Source organism: Lissotriton vulgaris, chromosome 10 (assembly GCF_964263255.1).
Source record: "Lissotriton vulgaris chromosome 10, aLisVul1.2, whole genome shotgun sequence".
Classification (NCBI taxonomy): domain Eukaryota; kingdom Metazoa; phylum Chordata; class Amphibia; order Caudata; family Salamandridae; genus Lissotriton; species Lissotriton vulgaris.
Window position 1 is genome coordinate 724,518,848 of NC_141698.1, and position 23,942 is coordinate 724,542,789.

Sequence of the window (23,942 nt, forward strand, 5' to 3'; positions counted from 1 at the left end):
CCAGCTCTCCTTTCCTCATCCAAAACCTTCCCCACTGCTATGATCTGCAAATAAACACTTTTTAGACCCTTCCCTCTATCCCTCCAGTATCCTTCTAAATCTAACAGACTCGAATGTCCATCGCTCAAATTAATTTCATATTTTCCTATACTAATTCACCCCTATTCCTGTTTGGGTTTCAGAGTAGCATGCTACATGCCGAAAAGCGCTTGAACGCCTCGTCAGGGCTAGTAAGCGCTATATAAATGCAATTACAATACTCTTAGTGCACTTTGAGGGGGGAAATTGGGGATATTTTTTATTGGAGTTAAATTGTCTTGCTTGCACACACTTTGAGGCAACTTAACATGTATATAGCACACAGTGAGCATGCATTTTAAGAGGGAAAGGAGGACAAAGGGACATGTACTATTGTCTAGTTAAAGTGACAAGCACTTGCAACCTGTCTTAGACCTCCCGCCAACAAATGACAACTTGACCACCCCTCCCCACGCTCCAATAAGTAAATAGGAAAAAGCACATTTGATCAGGCCCAAGATTAATATTTGAAAGAAAAGAAAATACTTTATAAGAGGTAGATTTAATATAGCTGTCGTCATATTAAAGATATATTAAGTACGTTGCTGGACAAATGCCCTTTACAATTTAATACCTGGTGGATAATCTCTGTCAATGTTTTTTAGTCTTGGTTCCAAGGGGTTGGACAAGCATCCCTCATCAGAAACCAGGAAAACCATGGGAAACTTCAAAATGAGGCAAGCTCTCAGAGAAAATCGACCCCTAATCCTCACAGGTAATTCCGGCGAAATCTCACATGCCAAGCTGGAAAAAGCACTGCAGTAGAACCTTTGCGGAGCCTGAGGAATGCATACACCCACAAGCCTGTCACTCTAAATAACCTCTAGGCATGTAAAGAAAACATTCTTATGGCTCTTGAAACTAGTGCTTGAGCCAAGGCATAGAATGTACAATAAAAACCTGTTAGTCTGTTTTTATCGGATGATCAAAAAATGTTTCTCATCAAGATGTGTCAAACAAGTCTTCCGCAGCACCTCCCTCATGGGAAGTACTACGAGCTTACAAAACTGAAAGTGTAAAATACAATACTAGAACTAAAGGTCAGGAACAGGCCGCTCTAGTTAAAGGTTACATACCTAATGTCAGGTAGTATTACTACAAACTTTGCAAATGGGTTTAAATTATTAAAAAAAATTATCAAATATTTCTTGATTGACTAACTTTGGCAAAAAAAACGTCATTGCAAGTGAAGCTGAACGCTGATCTAGAATAGCCTCTCTCCCGTTACAAGCTCCTCTTACAGTACATGGTCCCTTTTGTCTAAACACTGGTGTTAAGTTCGATTTTCTTTGTCCCTTTAAAATCCCTATATGATTTAGGGAGAATTTTGATGTTCTCAGTTCACAAACATGTCATTGACTTCACCTGACCTCTATGGGTTCTGCTTTTTCATTTCCTATGTTCCTGCATCTACTTATAGTTTTTAATTACCACATTATGGATGTTGCGGTGTCCAGGCTCTGTCCACACACCGACGGAACTCTGCTCTTCTCACAGCACTTTCATCAGTTCTGTGGTGGTTACCCTTTTCTTTTCAATCCATTTACGTGACACTTTTCATCTGGCTAATGGTACCATTTCCACATTCACAATAATGGGAATCCGAATTTGTCTGCATACTTCTAGTCATACTTTTTCCAACTATCCCATTTCCCGAATGTCCTCTTCAATTCAGATTTTGTAGACTAGGAAGACAATTTTCTTTTTTTTTTTTTTTTTAAAGCTGCCCTCTACAGTAGGCAGGATTAGCAGATCATTCCTGCAAAATACCAAATAATTTGCAATTGCTGGCTCACCAGAACTCAAGGCAACAAATCCATGCAGGACCCACAAAGGCGACAGTATTCTACGCTTATTTTTCCATGACAAATTTACCAGCCTGACTCAAACTAGCACTCGTTACTAGTGGATTCCAAGGAAGATTTTGAAGACACTAAAACTACAGTGCCCTCAGTTTCAGAGAATAGTACCAATAAAGCTCAACAATACTTTCTGAAAACAACCTTTCAATGAAGACTGAAGGGCCAGGAAGAGCCACAATAACAGCTAACAAGAACATAATACATTAAAAAAAAATTTTTAAAAAGCAGACGAGAACATTTCCTACTACAGTATACTGCTAATGGACTTGGTCCTTATAGAAGGTGTGGTGGAATCAGTCAGCTAAAAATGAAGGCCTATGCATCAAACGTGACATAGGAGGCCAAGTGTGCTGCTAATTGAACTGGTAAGCATCTCTTTCCTGACATACCTGAATGTTAAGCTTTCCAGTAGAAGGACCTTCTTTTTTACATTTAAAGTCTTATCTGCACTTTGCAAAACACACAAAACAAATCTACAGGAACATATGATCACGAGTAAGAATTGAAAACTAAGATCAAGAGGACAAAATTAAGACACTGCAAAGCACCAAAAGATTTCCCGGTAAAACAAACTTCGCCTTCAGCATCAAATGAAGTGAAGTAAAGCTTATTTTTCCAAGTGAGTGTTTGGCATTAGCAAGAGCCACAGCTGACATTTTAAATACAAGGCACAGTCACTACATTTTTTGAAGAAAGTACTTATTTATAATGTATTTATACAAACCTGCCAAACCACTAAAGACCATAATCTTGCACTCAACCAATCAAGCTCAGACAAACCTATAATACTCACATTGAGATGATGGGCTCTGTATGGTTTATTTAAGGATTAGGATGACCTGTTGCACGCAGAGTGAAGAAGCATTATGATATTTGGCAGTAAATCCGAGCCATAAAATATAAAGGACATGCTTACCCCGGCCTGGTCTCACTGTGCAGGTTCTGCTCGAAGTGGGAGGTACCCGGTGAGGAAGGATGCTTCTGGAGGGTAAGGGAAGCCCTGCGAGGTTGCTTTGGGGATCTTGGCAACTCACCGAGCAAAGAGTCACGCCCGACCATAGAGAAAGAAGTGGACGTATCTGATGTGGACACAAAGCTGTGGGCCGGTCCGATGGCACTGAAGTCGTGCACTCTTTTACTGTTCTCCAAATTCTGCAATACAGCTCTGTTGGACGAGGTGTAACCCTCGTGAGCGTCCTGCTCATTCGGCTGCGCGTGCTCAGTCCGCGAGGAGAACGAAGAACTATGATCCCGGCTTTCCTCCTCATCCCTGTCAGACTTAATGCTTCTTTTCTCAGCTGTATCGCTATCGTGCCTTGCCCGGGTGTATTTGGGCATGTACTCCGAATCCAAATCAGAATGTTCAAATGCAATGCCATATTTCTCGGCAAGTTGGCGTCTCCTTTCTGCTTTGTACCTAGCAATCCTCTCCGCCTTGGAATCATATCCTTGGGTATCCATGTTTACAACACCATGGGAAGACTCTGCGTGAGGTGCAGTAGTGTCTGCGCGGTATCTCGATCTCGCGGGGGGTTCTACTGATGAATCCGAATTATCCTCCTCTTCATTTGAACGCCCTGTAAGAAATGAATTTAATCAGAAAAACTTTAAAGGTATTTTTTCCAGACCCACATAACTAATAATCATACCATTAGATAACTACATTGCGAACTTCCAGAGAAGGACTGGGCAAAGATTCTGTGAAATTATAAATACTTTCGTCTCCACAGTACACGTAAAGTGTACAAGTGCGGACTTTTTGGCTTTTCAAACTGTATTTATAGAAGGATTACTGCCCATGACGAAATGCTCATTTTGTTTGAAAATGTTTTTTGCGTGACTGCATGAACTGAATGAAAACAAGCACTGTCTAAAGGCCATTCTATAGCAACACAAAAAGATGCAGATTATTGTCAAACATAACCACAGTCCCAGACCTGGGTTAAATCCATCGTTTTTTTTGCTCTCCATGCCACCCCGGTTTGGACACGGTCACATGCAAATCATTCTTAAGCCTGCACCCCATTGGAGAAGACTACCCTGAACTGCTGGGCCAGGTCCTCCCTGGACCAGAAACAAGCATCCTTAGACTGGTTTAGTGGTATCCCTCCTCATCAGCCTGTTTAGCTTGAAGCCAGAGACATGGGATTAACGTCTGATTTGAATAGGACTGGGGTCAAAAAGGGATGGCATGGTGAGCAAATAAATCAATGGATTAAACTCAAATCTGTTATTGGGGGGTGAATGTTTTGCAATGTTCAGCATTCTGTCCATCCTTTTAAAAGTGACAATTCCCATTTTTATTTCCATAGGATTCTGGTCTGGCACAATCCAATCCCTACAGCCAACCGCTAGCGCGCACAGCAAAAGGTCATGCGCCATGGGGGTTGGCCATCCACAAAGCAATGGTGCCCTGGGGACAATCTCTCCCTCTCCCCCGCGCATGTCCAAAGCAATGTAGAACAGGGGTTGGCCTCCAACTGTGGGGTGGTTCCAGCGTCTGGCTGGATGCCCATTCCTGCAGCAAGCCCTCACTGCACACGACTGCAGTCAGTACACAGTATGTGTTATTCACAGCAGGAGGGGCTTGCTGTACCCACCTCCTAGGCTTCCACCCATAGTACTATAGCTCCTCTGACGTTTGCAGGGTATGATGGTAACATGGGTCTGGAGCTTACATCTGGCTCCCCATGAGATTACAGGTGGTACCTCTCAGGAGGGTTGCACGGGGAGGGGTGCCTAGGGGTCAGGGTGGCCATGCCTTCCTCCTCATTTCCTTATTAAATAGATTTTGAAGGACACAGGGACAAAGTCTCAGAATCCGATCACAACGTATTCTTGAGCTGCTGTGGCTGGCCAATCAGATCAAGCAGTACTGTGGGACAGTCACAGCATTGGCAGATAGGAGAAAAGGCTCACTCCGCAGTGGGGCGAGTATTTTTTTTAAACACTTTGGACTGTTATGTACTGCTAGAGCCCTGCAGTACCAGACATCCCTAACTTTTCATGGGTGATTAATTCCTTCATGATACCCGAGCACCTTCTTAAACGCAAATTTCTCAAAACTACTTAACAGATTTACACCAAATAAAAAGAACGCAGATGCTGGCATTCCAAGTGGTAAGCCATCAAGCAAATTTGGGAGGATTCAAACTGTAGGAAGAAATAGTACGATCTGAAAGGGTGCCAAAGGGATACACAGGATTTTACATATGGATACCTCCTCTAGTCCCACGTGAATAGGTTGCATAGTAGTCTAGACAGGCAGAACCAATCTCGCTCTGAAAGCAATGCTTGGGTTTTGTGTAGAGCTTCATTGTGTACCCTCCACCATTTCTAAGCACAAAAAATAGACGTGGAACTAACTTTCAATTCTAAGCCAGCCACCTTACTTACCTCAGAATGATGGAAGACTTGGCTGCCTTTTACAAGTGTTGAACATGTGACCTGTTTACCACATCAGATATCATCATGAACCTTTACTTGCTGTGCCATCTTGCCAGCTGGTGTGCTATTTACAGGTATATGTAGTTTTAGAGCCTAAGCTTAAAGTGTTGGCCAAAAATAGTCAATACAGGTCACCCTATGAGATACCTTCAGGCATGCATGGATTTTTAGCGACAAGTACCATGCATACTAATAGTTTTAGTGCCATACAAAGTCAAAACCATTTTCAGATGCATATGAAATTGAGCATATAACTGCTATGCACAAACTTAATTATTTACACCACTGTACCATCAACGATATCAGTCTACCCATGGTGAATTGTGACATAACAGGACCGACGTGTCCATGCACACTTACCATTTGATAGATCTGCCGAGGAGAAGAAAAGTTTATAAAATCTTGGATGCTAGTTTTTTAATCTATACCTTAGTGAGGAATTTGCTTAACAGTAATGTTGTGCTATGCTAGAGGAATCAACATTGCAAAGGTAAACCAGTAAATAACAATCAGGGATAGGAAAGTTTCATTTAGTGGACTGCTATAGTACAGCCCATCAGTGCCTCTACTATCGACAGGTCTTCTGATTCATTCACGTCCTTGCATCATCTCTGGCCCATCACCGCCCTGCCCCATCGTACTCTCAATTCAGCTGAGCTGACTCCGGTGGATAAACTTACAACCAGCAAATTCAGGCCAGAATTAAAAAACCACCTTAATTGACCTTGCTGATTCAATGATTCTAAGGACTAAAACTTACCTGTTTGGGAAGCTTAACACTTCACTACCAGGCAGTGTATACACACCTCAGGGACACATAATGTTTCAATTTTGGGCCTTTAATTGTTGCACCAAACATACAAATGTAATTTTACAAGATAAAGAGCAATTAAGGTTAAAAAAAAAGGCAGCTACGAATTTGCTTTTCATTATCAAACCTATGAGGTTTCGTTCTGACAGAAGTAGTGGCTTGCAGAAGAACCAACATAGCACATTTCAGTACATTTTAAGGGGGCTGGGGACACTGGAGCACGACTGCTTAGTTGAAATGTCAACACAACAGAAAGTAAAGATAGTGCTCACTGCACCACAATACACTATCACCATGGTGCTGTGTACGCAAAGATTTGTAAAATCCACCTCACACTCCCCAAGCACCTCATAACACAAAACTGCACTTCTCTTGCAGCCTGCCAAGATGTCCCCAAACGCAGTAACCCTTAACACAACCCACTAGCCTCCTGGTCTGTACCCTGGAGTCGCAAACCAGCAGAACTGGTAATGGCCACTAGTGCCAGATAAGCCAGCATTTTTCTCCATAGTCTCTGGCTTTCTAGCTGCTGTAAGGGATTCATGCAGAAAATTCTGTGGCAAGTTTGCATCCAGCGAATATTCGGAGGAGAGTTGAGTTCATCTCTTAGAATTGATTTCACTCCTTTTATAGAGTGCAGGCTTATGAAATGTTTTAACAGGTTTGGGGGTCAACATGGTTGTTTGATGTACAAAATCCAGAATGAACATCGCAGTTTTTTTTTAATCTTTGGCTTCATACAGAGGAGAATCCCCTAACTGGCTGACCAAGGAATATTGGACTTATTTTCCAGGACAAGGGAAGAACCCAAATAAATGCTCCTCGTAGGTTTTCAGGATATAAAAATGCTAATAATGTGCAGGTAGATGTCCACAAAGATTGTAGCACCCACCAGTACAAAGTCAATGTTCCCTTACAATATTTAATACCCCTATAAAAAGTTGCATCCCGATACCGGAAATCCTGGGCTCAATTACTCGCTTCACCACACTGTGTGATCCAAGGCATATTAAATTTTACAGTCCCTTCTTGGTCTTCATTGTCACATATGAGACTACCTCGAAATATGCACGTTCAAGATGTGTTCTGTGCAAAATCCTCTTGTGCTTACTAGAAGGTTTGTACATGTAATTGAAATCTAGGCCAGAAGGCGCACCTAACATTTGATGTGCCTCTTCATTCAAGAAAGTTATTGTTAGGGAGTTCGGGCAGGCCTGAATGTTTATAAGATCATGTTAAAAACCATTATCACTTAAATCCCTTTCAATGCAGTGATATAATCTGATGCACTAAGGTGAAAGACAAAAAAAAGTATGTTTTTTGTACAAGTTTAGTTTTGAAGAGACGTTCATATGTTTACGTTTTAGCACGATTTGCATGCCACACTTTTCCATGGCTTCGATCTTGAACAGGCTGTTCGAGCCAAGCCAGACCCTTGGCTCAACTCATGTAAATTTTCTGGTTCGCCCACTCTACTCTCCGATACCTCCAACATCAGCGATTTATAGCGTTTGACCAAATACGGATCGTATGAAATGGCTGCATAATGTTCGCTGCTTTTAACTGACATCATAAAATAGGCATGCAACCAAATGTATTTGGGATTTTCACACCCTAGCTGAAATAGCTTGAAAATGTCGGTAATGCCATCCTGCACTTTAACATTTTTTGTATTTGCTATTGCTTAGTGAGGAGAAAGTACAAATCCTTGCAAAGCTCAAATTGCCAACTTTCTCAGAATTCTACAATGTCAAACTTAAGAAAATGTTTTCTTGCCCACATCAAAAACCCTCCTGCGAAGCAACTGCTTCTGCAGCAAATAGAGAACCAAAGTAGCCTTTAACCGCTGGGACCAACTATGCTGTCCGGGTCATGAAATACAGTATCACGTCACCTAAAAAGAACTCGTGAAATGCAGCATTAGAATGAGATCATACATGTATTATTACGCGCATCCGTGGCTTACCTAAGTGAGAAACATGTGTATCAGAAGCACGGGTATACCTTGGGGCATCTTCCTCCAGTAGCCGGTGGGTGACTAGGCCAGGATAGCTGGGTAAAAGGACTGGCTGTGCCTCATTTTCAATGCCTTCTAAACGCCTGGCTATCCTCTCCTTCCTGTATTCAAATAAAGCATAAATCTGCATTAGAACAATCCAAAGAGCTATTGTTCCATGCATGCAAGTATAACTACTCTTTCACCTAGACACTTAATGCAACACATCACTCAGTCTGTATTATCACTACATTGATTTGAAACCGCCATTTATTGCCTGAAGAATATTATATATATATCTATATCTATATCTATATCTATATCTATATCCATATACATCTATACTACTATTATAAAGAGAGAACTTGCACCTTTAGGCAAGGTAAACTCGGGAACCACAGCGCCAATCTACACACCCGATACACCGTTGAAATATGCAGGGTGTGTAGATGGTCATAGGCTTTAAATTTTTTTAAAATAAACGTTATATAAAAAGTTACATTTTTACAAAAAGTAGTTCCCCCAAGGTAGCACCGGCCGCGACTGTGCGTCACGTCAGGAGCAGGGGAGGAGCAGCGTTCCAGGAGCGGCGACATGGCGCGCAGGGGAGGAGCTGTGAAGTGAGGCCAGCGGCGGAGCGGAGAGGCGGATATGGCGCGGGGAGGAGCGGCGGCGGACAGGTGGTGAGTGGCAGAGCGGAGAAATATGGACCGGCGGTGTGAGCAGCAGAGGCAAGGTAAGAATCCGGGGCAGCCAGGGTCGGGGCAGGCGGGGCACGGGCTGCTGGGGAATGTCAGGGCAGGCGGGGGTAGGGGAAGCCAGCATTTCAGGTTTGCGTGCTCTCCCGCCCCAGCCCGCCACATGGGCGGGAGAGCACGCAAACCTGAAATGCAGCCCCCCAGCCCCCTGCTACCCCAGGCAACGCGGGCGGGTTGCTAGTGTATATATATATATATATATATATATATATATATATATATATATATATATATATATATATATATATATATGGAGCAAAATTCTGTTCCCAGTTTTGACCACAGAAGAGATGGACCACCACACGATTCAGCAGAGTGTCACAGCGAACTTTTATTATCCATTTTCAACAGCAGTTCAGGTAGGCATGACGCGTTTCGGGCAGGGACTGCCCTTGATCACATAACGGAAATGCAGATTGTATCACCTTAAATAGTGCACATACTCATTTTTTTCTTTCTTTCTCTAATTACACCACGTGTTCTAGTGCAAAACCGACATAGAAAACAGACTTTTCTAGCGTGTTTAAGTGTTTTGAATGTACACAAGGAATTGCAACTTTGCCCAGATAAATAAAAGCATAGCAACAGAATGTATATTGCACACACAAAAAAAATAACAGTATATTCAATGCAGTAAATGTTGCAACGAAAAAAAATGACCGCATGAATGCGTATTGGCGTGTACCCATCCTTGACCAACAACATAATTCTAAAACCATAAGATACAACTATCGTGTTATATCCTTAGTAATCCAGTTGATGAAGCCAATTGCAAATAAATAACATATAAATATGTTAAAAATCGTAAGAAAAATATATCTCTCCAATGATTAAAAATAGTCAATTGGTAATTTACATACATAGATAGTGTGTTAAAAATGATTGTGCAAAAATGGCAAATTGTATTATAACTGGCTCTAACATGGTTGTTATGCATTCAAATACATGTGTTGGTTCTCCCAAAAGGGTTACACGTTTAAAGGTCCTGCAACTACTCAAAGATGAGTACTGTTAATAAAGTGCAAGTGCTAACTTATTACAATAAGGGTAGCATCCCTACCCTCAAACTACTGGTTACTAGGGCAATAAATAACCAGATATGTGCAAAGTCAATTCCTATTATGTAAAGTGCTGAGTGAAATAAGTGCAACCAAGATAATATTAAAAAGGTTTAAAAACATAGTGATACTTGGGAGAGATATGTAGTTGTAGGTTCAGACAACATAGCTCAAGGATATAAACAGAATTAATTGCATTTCGTGCTATAGTATTCTCGACCACTGGCGATATAAAGGGCCCAAATGACATAACCCACTAAATGGATAGGTGGGGTACAGAAAATCCTAATCGTTATAGCAGGAAGGTATGCATATCCTCCCTGTCATTGAGGCCATTAGGATGCTTGGAATCGAGATTAAGAATATATCTCGTCTCTAACTGCCTCAAGGCTTTATCTCTATCCCCACCACGTTTGGGTATCGGTGCCTGATCAATGACAAAGTAAGTAAGACAGTTTACGTTCTTATTGTGGCTTACTTGGAAATGCCGGGCTACCGGATATGCCGGGTCAGTGTGGATGATGGCACGGATGTGTTGTAGGATGCGCATATATACCGGATTTTTAGTACTGCCAACATAACGTAAGCCGCAGCTACATGTGAGAACATAAATAGCGTACTCAGTGCGGCAGTCGTATTTCCCTCTGATAGTTTGTGCCTTACTTTTAAATGGGGTGTTGTAAGTGGCAGTGTTGGCTCCAAAGTTACATGCCCTACAAGTGGCACATTTACGAAATCCATTACTGGAGGGCATCCATGTTTTAATGCTGGTAGACCCAGTAGAAATCTCTTTGGATAGGAGATTCCCTAAGTTTTTAGACTTTCTAAACGTTACGCTTGGATGTTCTAGTAACGTAGTTTTAAGAATGGGGTCTGTGAGAACAATGGGCCAATTCCTTTTCATGATATTACGTATTTTGCGCTCCTGTCTGCTGTATGTAGTGATTAATCTGGGGGAATTAATTATATCTGCTGAACTCAAATCACTTTCAGTGGTGCTAGGAAGCAGGGTGGATCTTGGTCTTTCATTAGTCTTGTTCATGGCTCTGTCAAGGATGTCCTCGCTGTATCCTCTTGCTCGCATGCGATCTAAGCATGTACCACTACAGATGTTAAACTGTTCTTGCGTGCTGCAAATGCGCTTAAGGCGCAGCAGTTCACCGTAGGGTATACTAGCAATAAGGTGGCGCGGATGCGCACTGGATGCATGTAATATTGCATTTCCAGCAGTAGGTTTTCTGTAAGCTGTAGTGGTAAGTGTCTCATCTGTTATCACTATTTGAACATCCAAGAATTCAATCATGCTATCGCTTATATTAGACGTAAAGTGCAAATTGAACTCATTCACATTTAAAAGTTCCACAAATTGTAAAGCACTCTGCTTATTGCCTTTCCAAATAATAAAAACATCGTCTATATAACGAAGCCATGAAATTACATTATTGTCAAATATCGCTTTGTGTTCCTTCATGAGGACCTGCTTTTCCCAAAACCCTACATGCAAGCATGCGTAGCTTGGAGAAAAGCAGGCCCCCATGGCCACCCCCTGTTTTTGTCTGTACAGTTCCTTCTCAAATGAGAAGTAATTGTTGTTCAAGCACCATGCAATGAGGGAAATCAACATTTTGTTATGCAATGCATATTCAGCAGGCCGTGTGTTCAAGAAATGTTCCACACCACGCAGACCACAATCGTGCTTAATACTTGTATAGAGAGACTCTATATCAAGAGTTAACAAGATCCATTCCTTTGACCAGGTAATGTCATTGAGGTGCCTTAAAAAATCGCCAGTGTCTTTTAGATATGAGGGCATCGTTCTTACTAGGTCCTGTAAGTAGTAGTCAATATATGAGCCCACATTCTCCGTCATGCTGCCGATCGCCGAAATAATTGGGCGACCAGGGACCGGAACAGTGTTTTTATGAATCTTTGGGAGTAAATACAGATAGGGCACTTTTGGATGGGTGTTAAACAGGAACTTGTGCTCATCATTTGATATTAGTCCCTCAGATTTCCACTTTGAAAGTTCTTTTTTTAAATTCTCCTTTGCTTTATTGTATTTACTCCACGATGTCAATTCATAACACTCATTGTTGTTAAGTTGTCTTTTGGCTTCCAAATCATACTGCTGTTTTGGCCACAGGACCACATTGCCCCCTTTATCAGATTTTTTAATGATGACTGAAGCATCCTTGGCTAGCTTGTCTGTTAGTTTCTTCAGAGCAATTTGTCGTTGGTTGAGGGTTATTTTTCTGTTCTGGTTGATGGAACAATTCAGTTCTTTAATTTCCTCTATGACTCGATCATGAAAAACGTCGATTGCATCCTTTGGCATTAGAGGAATAAACGCCGACTTGGGTTTGAAAGGGCTTTCCCCTGCACCCTTCTGTAGTAAATTTAATTCTTTTACTTTGGCTTGTGTGGGTGCCTGGGAGTTCAATTCGTCCTCATGATCCAAGCCATGCAAAGCCCATAATGCTGGTATTTCTCTAACTGATAGGCCAGAGGAGTTAGAGGCTTCCGGCTTGCTTTGTTTGTTTTCCCCTAGATCTTTAAGGGCATGAAACTTTTTCAATTTTAGCTTCCTGATGAAGAGAAATAAATCCACCCGTGTAGAAGCATAGTCGAAATTAGTGTTAGGACAAAAATTCAGACCTAAGGAAAGCAGTTGCTCTTCAGCTTTTGTCAGAGTTGTCGTACTGAGATTAACTACGGTGTTATCATTTATTGCTTTTTCTTCCGCCAGTAGTTTTGCCTCTTTTTTGGCTTCTCTTTTGCGTTTTCTCCGGGCGTTTTTTCTAATGGTGTTCCGCCTTCGTCGGCTTGCTTCCTTTCTTTTCTTGGTCTCAAAGTTTTCAAACGGTCCTGCACTAAAAAATCCACCTCTTCGCCTAGTCCCGGGACAGCATCAGTTGATTCCATGCTACCTGAGCTTACTGAGCTCAAACTGGATTCACTTGTAACAGATATAGTGTCTATTTCTTCCAGATTCCCGGCTGCCGTGGTCTGTCTAGTTTCCAAGATATTAGGTTTGACAGGGACTTTTCCTTTCATTTTACGAATGTTCTCATATTTCTTTGCGAAGGTGTAGATTTGGCCTCTTTCATAATCCTCCAAGTCTCTGGCGAATTTGTGCACTTTTCTATTTTTTATCTTTTCTTCATATTTTTTCAAGCGCTCTTTAATTTCATTCATTTTTTTAGAAATCCAATCCTGGTTTTCCATTTTACTTAAGTCATGTTCCATCTCCTCAATTTCTTTTGCGAGGGCTAACCGGTCAATATCAGCGTATTTAATTAAGATTCTGATCAGGTTCATTGATATATATATATATATATATAGAGAGAGAGAGAGAGAGAGAGACATATACACAAAAATTGTGCTGCAACTATTGCAGTCCTAAATAAACTTGGGGGCGGGGGGGCTGGTGTGGAAACTCCGGCGGCTATAAGCCATCTGAACTTTTACTATGTCCTTCATGCACTCCTGGGAAGAACGAAAATACAAGTTGAAACAAAGACTCTGCCTAGCTTTGTAAAGGTGTGCCACAATGCCCCGTTTGATTTTCACCGACCTGCTTCCCCCCCCCACACTTCAGTGCTCTATACAATCTGTGAGCCCACAAGATTTCCCCTCCCCTACCACCACAAAAATCAAAAAACTATCCATTTAGAGAATGAGAAAAAGTAGTCTGTTCATGTCTATATGGAGCCAGATGCTTGGCATCCCAGATCACATCATGAATGGTAAGAAACACAATATCTATTCACATTAAAGCTAAATGAAAGGTTATTTCACAAACAAAGTGATCTAAAAATCCATTGGCAAGTTAGATCAGAATTTCAGCAACTCGGAAAAACACAAGACGGAGCATAAAGAGTTACTTACCTTTAGCTACAGTTCTTCGGTGCTGGCATCGGACTCGCATGCTTTGAATATCCCCCTTAGGCAGCCTGCAAATTCCCACCAGAGACCTGCTGCACGCAGCTTTAACCGCAATGGGATATCCCAAACTGCAGTCCACCCATGCCACGACGAGCACTGCTTCTTTCAGTGACCGTCTGAGCCTGTAATTCCTCCCTAGTGGGCTAGGGCGGGTTCTACTAGCAGGTAGAGTAACCTTAAAGACAGGGAGTCGGTCACAGGTGACTGACAGCTAGCAATGCCGAAGAACTGCATTCAAAATCTGGATTCCTTCTTCACATAACAGGAGTCTCAAACACGAGCTGCAAACACCTTGGCTGGTGGGAACCAGTGGCTTCAATGAAAGCCTCCAGCTCAGCCAGTGTCACTGGAGTCTGAGCTACCGAGTTTGTACCTTTGCAGCAGCACTGTGCACCGTGCCCGTCACTGGTTTGCTAATCAGCTTGATGGTGCGGGCACCTGGAGGGCTATAGTTGTCATGCCTCCAATGGATGAACCGTAGGTCTTAGAAGTAAAGACCATTTCGCCAGCAGTCTGATTCAGGAGATAACCAATTTAGGAGCTTCTCGTTTTGGTAACGAATAGTGCACAACCATCGATTTCAAATGATTCAGTTATCTTAATCTTTAATTGTGTCTATACAATAATACCAAAGAACTTTGTGTTCACAGTTCTCGTTCACGGACTTTGCAAGGAAGCCTAGCAAGCCAGTCTTGGTTAATTTTAATAGCGGAGCTACCGTGGGCACAAATGTTGGCTTATTTTTTGTTTTTATTTTTTTAACATGGACATCCACATTACAATCAGTTCAGTGCAGATAAAAGTTTGCATTTTGGAAGCCACTTTAATTGGTAAATCGCCTTGCAAACCCACAGTTTAAGCATTTATCTTGCGAAAACCATATTAATCTGCCAGGTAGGTGCAGATTGGCATAAAGATAGATATATCTGGTTTAGCCCCTTCAAGAAGTGTAGCAAGAACTGCTAGGATTCTAGACTCTTTCGTCTGTCCTTGAACAGCTGCTATGATTACTTTTCTGGATGTCAGCGCAAGGCTCGATTTTGTTATCTGCAGCAACAGCAAAATTTTATGGGGAAAAATATTTATTTCCAAGCATCAAAAATACTAGCTCTCCTATTCAACTTTGTTCTGTCAGTCTTACCAACCACACCTCTTTGCAGTGAAGCTCACTGTGTGGACTGAAGTAGCAGCACTTCTTGGCCAATTTGAGATGCCCATGGTCTATGGCCATAAAATTCATGCTGGAAAGTTCAGAGTTGATGGGCATGTTGTAAGAATTACTCGCTGTCCATAAGTAACTTGCCATGAGCCTAGAGCAGGTAGGCAGATGGGTATGGCATGCCTGGAAGTTGTGGAAACAAGTCACAAGCACCACGTGTATATGGACTACAATCTCGCAAAAGATCCACTTCAGAAACACATACTGAAAAGCTTAGATGTTTGCTGCATCAGTAAATCTAATCCACGTCAGAGTTCCCAACTGGTGGTACCTAGATAGAAATTCAGTCTTTAACATTCCGTCCAAAATAAGCTTACAAGAAAACTGGATCTTCTATACCTGCTGTGCCCCGTGCAGCTCACATCTTCGGCAATAATGGCTTTGCAACAATTCGATTACATTGTAAAATAGAAAACAGATTGTGTCAAACCAAACCTTAAAATAAAAAAAAAGCCACTGCTGATCCTCTGTAGACCAATATCACTGCCCCCCTTTCTTGGAAGTGTTATGAAAACCATAGTCATTCGACAACTCATTTTCTAGAAACCCACTCGGTTAGATCCTTCCCAGTCAGGTTTCAGGCCAATTATAGCACAGAAACAACACTAATGGAGGCTCTAGATTCGATCAGGCTTGCGCTGATGAGGAACTCGTCTAGTGGAGCCAGCTTAGCAATGTCCTCTGCTTTCATCACCATTTCTCATGCAACCCTAATCCAAATACTAGGGGAAGATTGGTGTTGGGGTAAATCACTAGGCTGGCTAAAATACTTTGACTGATTGAACTCAATCAGTACAGCTAGATCTTTATATGGCCTAAGACAAGGGGGTGTCACAGGGATAATCTGTGCCCTACCCTCTTTAATATACAAGTGGTCCTCCTGGTCAAAGTGATAAGATCATATTGTCATCACTTTGAGGCCTAACCCAGAATCCAACAAACTAAGATTAAGGAAATGTACTAACAAGATTGCCTCTTGGATGTCAGCCAACTTCCTCCACTGAACTCCAGTAAGAAAGAAATTCTGCTTTTTCAGAAGGAGCATTCTTTTTGGTCTGACTGGTGGCCTATGGAACTGGGGCAGATTCCGATCCCAAAAGAGGTAGTTAAAAATCAGGGCATCTTGATCGATGAGAACCTGTCAATGAAAGAACATGTGAATTCAATCTCTGGAGTCTTCCAATGGCTACCTCTACAGACCAAGAAATCACACTCCGGCTCTAATTGCTAGTCGACAGAATTATGAAAATGCCCCAATGGTTGCAATGAATGAGGGACTTTTTGCTAAGCTCCATGTTGTAAGGAAACTGCCGCCAGCCTGGTCTGCAGCCTACCACCTCAAATCTCCTTCTGAACCCACGTTAAGATCCTTGCACTGGCCTCCCATAAAAATGTGTGCCCTGCAAGATTCTGTCTGGTCCACAAGTCCTTACATGGAAGTCGCCAAGGTTTGCTGCAAAACAAGCTGCTGCCCTACATTTCAACCCGCAATCTTAGGTCTAGTAAGCAACTTCTACTGCATCCTCTGTGTATACGCACAGCCATGCATGGAGGCCGCTCCTTTTCTCTTTTTGGCCTCTTAATACCAATGTTTATCACGATTCCAAAATCATTTACCATTGCATCAGTGCTCCTGAATTGATCTAGTCTTATTTGGTTTTACAAAGCTAGTCTTTTTAACCTTTAATCTCTGTTAATTATGAGAATTGAATTAGTGATGTGCATTAGCGCGGAGAGACCCCCTCGGGGGTGATTAGTGCACTTAAAGCTAAATAACATAACGGGGACAAAACACAAAGGCAATTGTACACTACATTGTAGTTCAAAATTAGAACGTTCCCTCCATAGAAAATTCACACAGCAAGAAGCTAACTGGAAGGAAGAATAAGGTCACTGATTCATCCTTAAAAATATACATACCTGTTGGCAGCAGTGGCAGCTCCTTCGCTAAGGCATAGGAGCATCACCACACTGCTAGTTGAACAGTGCAAAAGAAAATTATTATAACAAGTTGGTTTTTTTTTTGGCAAGACTCCAGCCAGGAAGGGCAAGGCTGGGCTCCGTGCCGTCAAGAGGGAGCGGGAATGGTTTGCACTCCCTAAGTGAGCATGACAGCATGGTCGGCCCTCTGGGGCCGGCTAAACAGTCATGCATGCTCTCCACCGTGCTGTGTTGCGCAGCCCAGTGAAGAACATGCCCAACTGCCCAGGTACTGCCTGAGCGGCCAAACAGGCCACTCAAACCAATCACGATGCTGCTTCTGCACAGTCGTGATTGGCTGGGAAAGTCCAGGAGCCATGTGCTTCTGGTAGTAGAGAGCTAGGACGGATGAAAGACGTGCAGCAGCGAAAGTAATTTAAAAAAAAAAAAAAAATCCCCCATGCCTCACCCCCGACCCGAACCGCCCAGTCCACCCCTAATCTTGTACAGAGGCAGCTGCCACTGGTTGGTAGGAGTCTAACAAGTTAAAATATGCAATCGACAATATATTATTTTGGGTAATGAAGTTTCCGGGAGAAGCAGCTTATACCAATGGAATTTATTTTTCGAAAACCACTAACATTCATTAAGCAGGCTCATAGATGGGTTTCGGCTTTACTTAGTAAAAAGCTCTCAACTTTTGCTGCATGAGTAACTCTCCCACATGTTCCCAATCTTGTTCCATAAAACAGTAGGAAGCCATTTTAAAAATATGTGGGGCATCGTGTAAATCAGCAATAGCGTTCCCAAAACAATGTACTTCTTAATACCTGATTAAAACCAGAACATTTTAATTAGAATCGATTCACAAAATGCTAAACATGCAGCAACATTGTTCATTAAAACTACACAATAGGCCACAAATACTTTTTTTAAAAGATTAAAATGAACCCTTACCTTTTCATTTCCAAACTGGGTTTCTTGTTTGGTTCAAAAAGTTTCCGAAGTTCTGAAACTGTTAAACAAAAATTCTCACTGAAAACCAATCTATTTGTTATATAGAAACGCTGGTAGTCACTTACGATTCATTGAAACAAACTGGACTACAGACTTATTACAGAAACTGTATAACTGCATACAAAGGACCAATGTGAAAAAAAGATTTTAAAAATGAACAAATCTAGCATACAATGGATGGGGGAAAACTGCTAAACTAGAGCAATGCAGGAGATCAAGTCTACGGCTTGTCTTCGGCTAGGTCATTCAGTCCTCATCAGGACAGCCACAAGTAGCTGTACAAGGGGGTGCGACACTTGGCAAACGAATGAACAAACAAATAGAGTGGTTAAAGCTGCTCCCGAACAAACCTGTAAAAAGGACTGAAGCACGGTGTCAGATGAAACTCAATTATGCAAGTAAAGACAACACCGCCGGGTATCCCCCGACATCAGTCATGATGGGCAGATGGAGCCCTTAAGCGCTTGTCAGGCAGGGAATACAACAGAGCCAGACCCCCACAGAGACAGCGCCGAAGTGCCAGGCGTATACAACAATTGAAAGCACAAGCTTAGTGGTCGTGTTCATGTTGAAAGGGGTGAATCAAAACACCTTGGGTAGCTTCCTTTTATGGCTACAGTGGGAGGACAGCATTTTAAGCCTTGTGCTCTAAAGGTGTGAATATTATTAAACCAAATGTTTGCAACTAAGACAGTGGTTGGGTGGATAGTGAAAACCTTTTTAGGTCTCGCTTGTCGATGCGCATGCGCATCGAGCAAGCGAGACTATGGGGGCTTATCCACTCTTTATCCAACTTGCAAGGAATCGTGGCGATTCCTTGCAGTGCACGAGAAATTTAAGCTCTATGCGCATGCGCATTGAGCTTAAGGCGCGTGTACATCTGTTCCCTCAGCCGCACTCCAGGCCCCCGCTCCGCCCCCTCCCCTGCCCGCCGTGTCGCATTTCTCCTCCCCCCTCCCCTTATCTGCCTTCCCTCCGTCTGTTCCCTCTCCCCGCTCCGCCCCCTCCCCTACCCGCCGAGTCGCATTTCTCCTCCCCCCTCCCCTTCTCTCTCTTCCCTCCGTCTTGAATCATCAGATGCTTCTGAGTACCGTGCACTCCTCCCTCCTGCATTGGCACACACGCATTTGCATCTCAGGACGTTGAGTCACTTCCCACTTGTTTTCTTTTGTTTAAATCATGTAGAATTCTTTAATATTTATAATACGTTTAATTTTAATTTTTAGCATAGACTTCTTCAACCCTGACATATTAGATGCTTAAGAGGGCGCCTGTTCCGTGCACTTCCCCCTACTGCCTTGTCACACACAGCATTGCCGCTCTTCATGTTTCCAACAGCATTCGTATTTTAAAAACAGTAGCGTGTGTAGGCATTTACATTTTTTAACAATAGCGTGTGTAAACAAACCTTTCTGAAGTTGCGCCACCTTTCATTTGTTTTGCACAGCACGGTGTGTTCCTTGAAGCTGTTGTTTTCCTCCCCCCTCCCGCTTTGCATTAAGAGCACACAATCACAGCCTTTTCCTTAAACTGGTGGCAACTTTTCCTCATTCCTCCTCCCGCAGCCATTCACTGCTCTGCCCATCCTCCTTCCTCTCTTGCTCCTAGGGTCTCATCAGGGACGCCACGTTTCATGTTTCCAATGGCATTTCTATTTTTAAAACAGTAGCTTATGTGAATAAACTTTCTGTAAGCCAGCGTAGTCTTTCTTTTGTTTTGCAAGGCACAGCGTGTTCCTTAAAGAGGTTTTTGCTCCCCCGCTACACATTATGAGCCCTTCCCCTACCCTCTGAGCACAAACGAAGCCTTTCCCTTAATCAAGCGGCAACACTTCTTCATCGCGAAGCATTCGCTGCTCTGCCCAACTTCCTCCTTCGCTCCCGAGGGTCTTCCTGCTTCACCATGGCGGCGAGTGGGCACAAAGGAGCCGCCTTAATTTACCCGCCACATTACTTTGAAGGTACAAATACATTTTTCACTGACTCTTCCCTACTCTTTTACCAAATTCCGGTGACAGCCCTTCCTTTCTCACCGTGCATACCCGTACACAGACCCTTGCCCTCCCCTTCCTGCCGTGCATTCCTGCCTGCCTTCCCCTTCTTGTATTGCATACTTTTCGCCGTGCATACAACGCCCGTCCTGCCCTTCTTGCCGTGCATACAACGCCCGTCCTGCCCTTCTTGCCGTGCATTCAACGCCCGTCCTGCCCTTCTTGCCGTGCATTCAACGCCCGTCCTGCCCTTCTTGCCGTGCATTCAACGCCCGTCCTGCCCTTCTTGCCGTGCATAAAACGCCCGTCCTCCGCTTCTTGCCGTGCATACAAAGCCAGCCCTCCCCTACTCTCCTCTCTGTGCATTCCCCCGCCCACCCTCCCATTCTTTCCGTGCATTCCCACACCCGCCCTCCCCTTCTCTGTGCATTCCCCTTCTCTCCCCACCTCTCCGTGCATTCCCCTTCTCTCCGTGCATTTCCCTTCTCTCCGTGCATTTCCCTCCCCTCCCCTTCTCTCTGTGCATTGATCTTTACCTAATCTCCCATTTCTGTCCCCCACACATGCATCCTCACATTTCCTACTTTAATCAGTCACCGCCCTTGTCATCCCATATGCTCCAGATCATGGACAAGGCCCCAAGAGTCTTTGACTCGGGCAATTCGAGGGGTTGGGCCAATCTGCGGTTCCTGGTACTCCTACGTAAACAGCTTGTCCTTACAGGTGTTACTTCAAGCTCGTAGCCCAACAGGTGAACGACGTTCGTGCTTAGAGGCGGCAACTTGCGAGTTAATCAGTGGGTTACTTTTCACGCATGCGCCTATAAATTTTTTATTTTAATAACTATATGGTTGTTAAAAATCTCACTCTCACTCACCCTCAACCCCTCACCCTCAACCCCTCACCCTCACTCACCCTCACACAGTGAAATAGGTCTCAGACCATTTCAGTTAGAGCTTTTAGAAATGTTTATGGCTTTTTTTATTTGTAATTCTTTTGCATTGGCTACAGGAAACAAAAATGCTAAAGATTTACAAAAAAAACCCATAAACAATTCTAAAAGCACTAACTCTAATGATGCGAGACCTATTGCATTTCCAATGCTTGTATGTGGTGGATATCTGGCTTCATGCTGGCTGACTAAGCGATAGTCCAGGAAAGAACCTGGGCAGGGAATTTGATTTTTATTGGCCTGTGGACAGATTATTTAAATCTATTCTTTCTTCGATACAAAGCCAGGATAGAGGCTTCAGTGTAGAAATCATACTTGGACACCAGCAGGCAAAGAAGTAGCTGGGCAGCAGGACACAGATTCTACAATGGAGTTTGTTGTGAAACCATTGAAATGTCATTGTAGTAATATAAATGGGAGGGTACAACAGCTAGAACCAATGTGACTTTATCAAAGGGCTGCTGAAAAGAGAGGCGTTTCCACCTTGAGTGAGACAGAAGTTCATTCTTGTAACTGCATTCTAGTAGGAATTACAGAGCGGTGGCGAACAAAAAATCATGCTGCATAGTATTTGCTCTAAAGTTCATGGTGGAACCAAGGAGTCTGTCTAGATGAATGGGCGGCATTAGGTCCAATAGGACCTTTGGTGATCATAAGGCAAAGTCCGAGCATACTTCACAAATGTTTCCACGGTCGTCTCCTAAGCCCCTGCTTTAGTTCACGTTGCATCTGCTTGCTGCGTTTCTGGAAACGAAAATGTAAGTCTCCTAGAAGTCTGGCCAGAGGGATCATTAAAGCAACATCACTGCAGAGGTTGATACTCCTAGGGATCCCCATGTAATGAGGTGGTTCTGCATAATATAGGTTCTTAATCACAGTCAAATGCTTTCACAAGAAGGATGAAACCAAGAGCCTAGCTCTTCGTATTGCAAAGGACCATGCCAGGCCTGTTTAATCATCCGGGATACAGATATGTGCGTGGTGCTTCCCAGTTCATTTAATTTGTGTCACATTGTTTATAACTCTGTAGGGCCTAATGATTTCTTATGTAATTTAGAGGTCGTGTTCTCTAATGTACATTGCTTGAAGAGAAGGTTCACACTTGTGTCCTCCATTTTCAAAATTTTAATGGAAAGGAAAGAGGAGTTCAATGCCAGTCTGGGTTCCAACCATGTCATTCAGCTCTTTCAGGTGACTCGGCACTCCGACTTCTCCGGGAATAAATAGAATACGAGTGGAAAGCAGCTAAAGTCCCAATTTGAGTCTGGCTGGCAGAATGGAGCTCCAGGGAAACCTTGAATCAGACACTCCCGCCTTTAATGAGCAGGGACAAGGCTCGGTTATTAATTAGGTCTTAGTTTCACCTACCATGGGCCACGGGCCACCATCCATCAATGTGACGTTAGTGCCTTCAGTGATCACAACCCTTTTGAGGTATCACTGGCTTTCCCTGGGCCAGTTCATCGTTGTGTAAAGGCTGGCCCCGTGGCGTTTGATAGCACGATCAAATGCTGTGGCTTAGGTGACAGGGCGTTGATTTTTCTAAATTTATCCAGCTGATATAAACTAGTTTTCCTTTACTAATGGATTATCTTCTGGTGGAAACTCAAACCAGTGTTGCTATACTTGAAGCTTATGAATCCTTGAATGTTCAGATCACCTGAATCTGGAGATTACCCTTGAAGACTTCAAAATAAACTGCACCAGGTTGGCTTGATAAAGAGTGTTAGTGCGCTAGTAAGTGGTTAGCGAATATAAGTTTGCTAAAAGGAGCCAGTTATTCCTTTTGTTTATAGATCGGTCCAGTGCGTTAGATCGGGTCAAACGCAGTAAGCTTTGGGATATTCTTTTGACCATAGGGATGGGAAAGGATTTGGTTACTTTTCTTCAGGCGCTACAGTGTGGCGTCAGCGCTTCTGTCAGAGGTGGGTCGGATCGAGAATGCACGGACGCCTCTATATTACATTGAGGTGCCAGTCAGTGCGGAGTCCTGGGCCCAATCTGGTTTTTACTGGACAGTAATGGCTTAAACGCTTCCTTAGTTGCTTCAGGGAAGCACATGTCATTAATAGAGTTGGTCTGTTCAAGTTTTGCTCTACAAAGACTATGCTGTGTTAATGTCCCATACCCCTAACGGACAGAGCCTCTATCAGCAGCTTTAATATAATGGATGGATTGGATTTGGACACTAACATAGCTAAAACCAAGTATATTGTATGTGGGAAGAGTGCCAGGAAGATAGGGTCATTTATTAAAGGCAGGAGTATGGCTTGGGTTACAGAATTCCTGTACTTGGAAGTGGTGTTCGATGAGAGATCCACAAGGTCGCCCTGCAAAATTAACCAGTGCCTGCACTTTAGTCACTGTGGGCACATTGTTTGACTTTTCCAAGAGAGTGGGCAATAGGCCAGTACAGCCCCTTCTGGAGGTCTTTCCCCAAAAGTGCCTACTGGTCTTAACGTATGGTGCAAGGGTCTGGGGTTACCAGGAGGTCACAACAAAGCAGGTGGAGAATCAATGTTGCCATCGTCTCCTGGGGTAAAAGCTTTCGACCGCACAGGAGAAGTTTGGCATCCCCTAGGCAGCTGATCAAATTAGAGTAGGCCTTTTGGTTCTTTGGGCATTTTAGCCTACCTTCCTTAATAGGGAAGGTATCACTGATTGCTCAAGACATGAGAAGGGTACTGCTACTCCATGGTTGAACTATGTGAGCCATGGCTAGAGAAACTGAATGGGAGGTTATGTATTAATCTGACCTTGATCACAAAGGTGGACATATCTAAGGTTAAACGCCTTTTGTCTTATAGCGGGGCTTCCAGGGAACAGCAGCAGTTGCGAAAAACTCATGCAGGACTACGCAATCATAAAACCTTCCCCACTCTTGAGCAG

The 23,942-nt window shown here is 43.2% G+C and overlaps 1 protein-coding gene across 28 annotated transcripts in view; it reads right to left on the reverse strand.

Annotated features, from left to right (window-relative positions):
- SVIL (supervillin) overlaps positions 1 to 23,942 on the reverse strand; it is an 807,080-nt gene that overhangs the window by 452,684 nt on the left and 330,454 nt on the right. For 26 of the 28 annotated variants that reach the window (XM_086941586.1, XM_086941584.1, XM_086941578.1 and 23 more), the window contains 3 exons: positions 18,052 to 18,109; positions 8,165 to 8,316; positions 2,857 to 3,517 (listed from right to left, as the gene is read on the reverse strand). In XM_086941586.1, coding sequence (XP_086797712.1) covers positions 2,857 to 3,517; positions 8,165 to 8,316; positions 18,052 to 18,059 — 821 coding nt within the window. In that variant the 5' untranslated portion in view covers positions 18,060 to 18,109. The remainder of the gene's footprint in view (positions 1 to 2,856; positions 3,518 to 8,164; positions 8,317 to 18,051; positions 18,110 to 23,942) is intronic. The other 2 variants (XM_086941580.1, XM_086941577.1) reach the window with 1 other exon arrangement.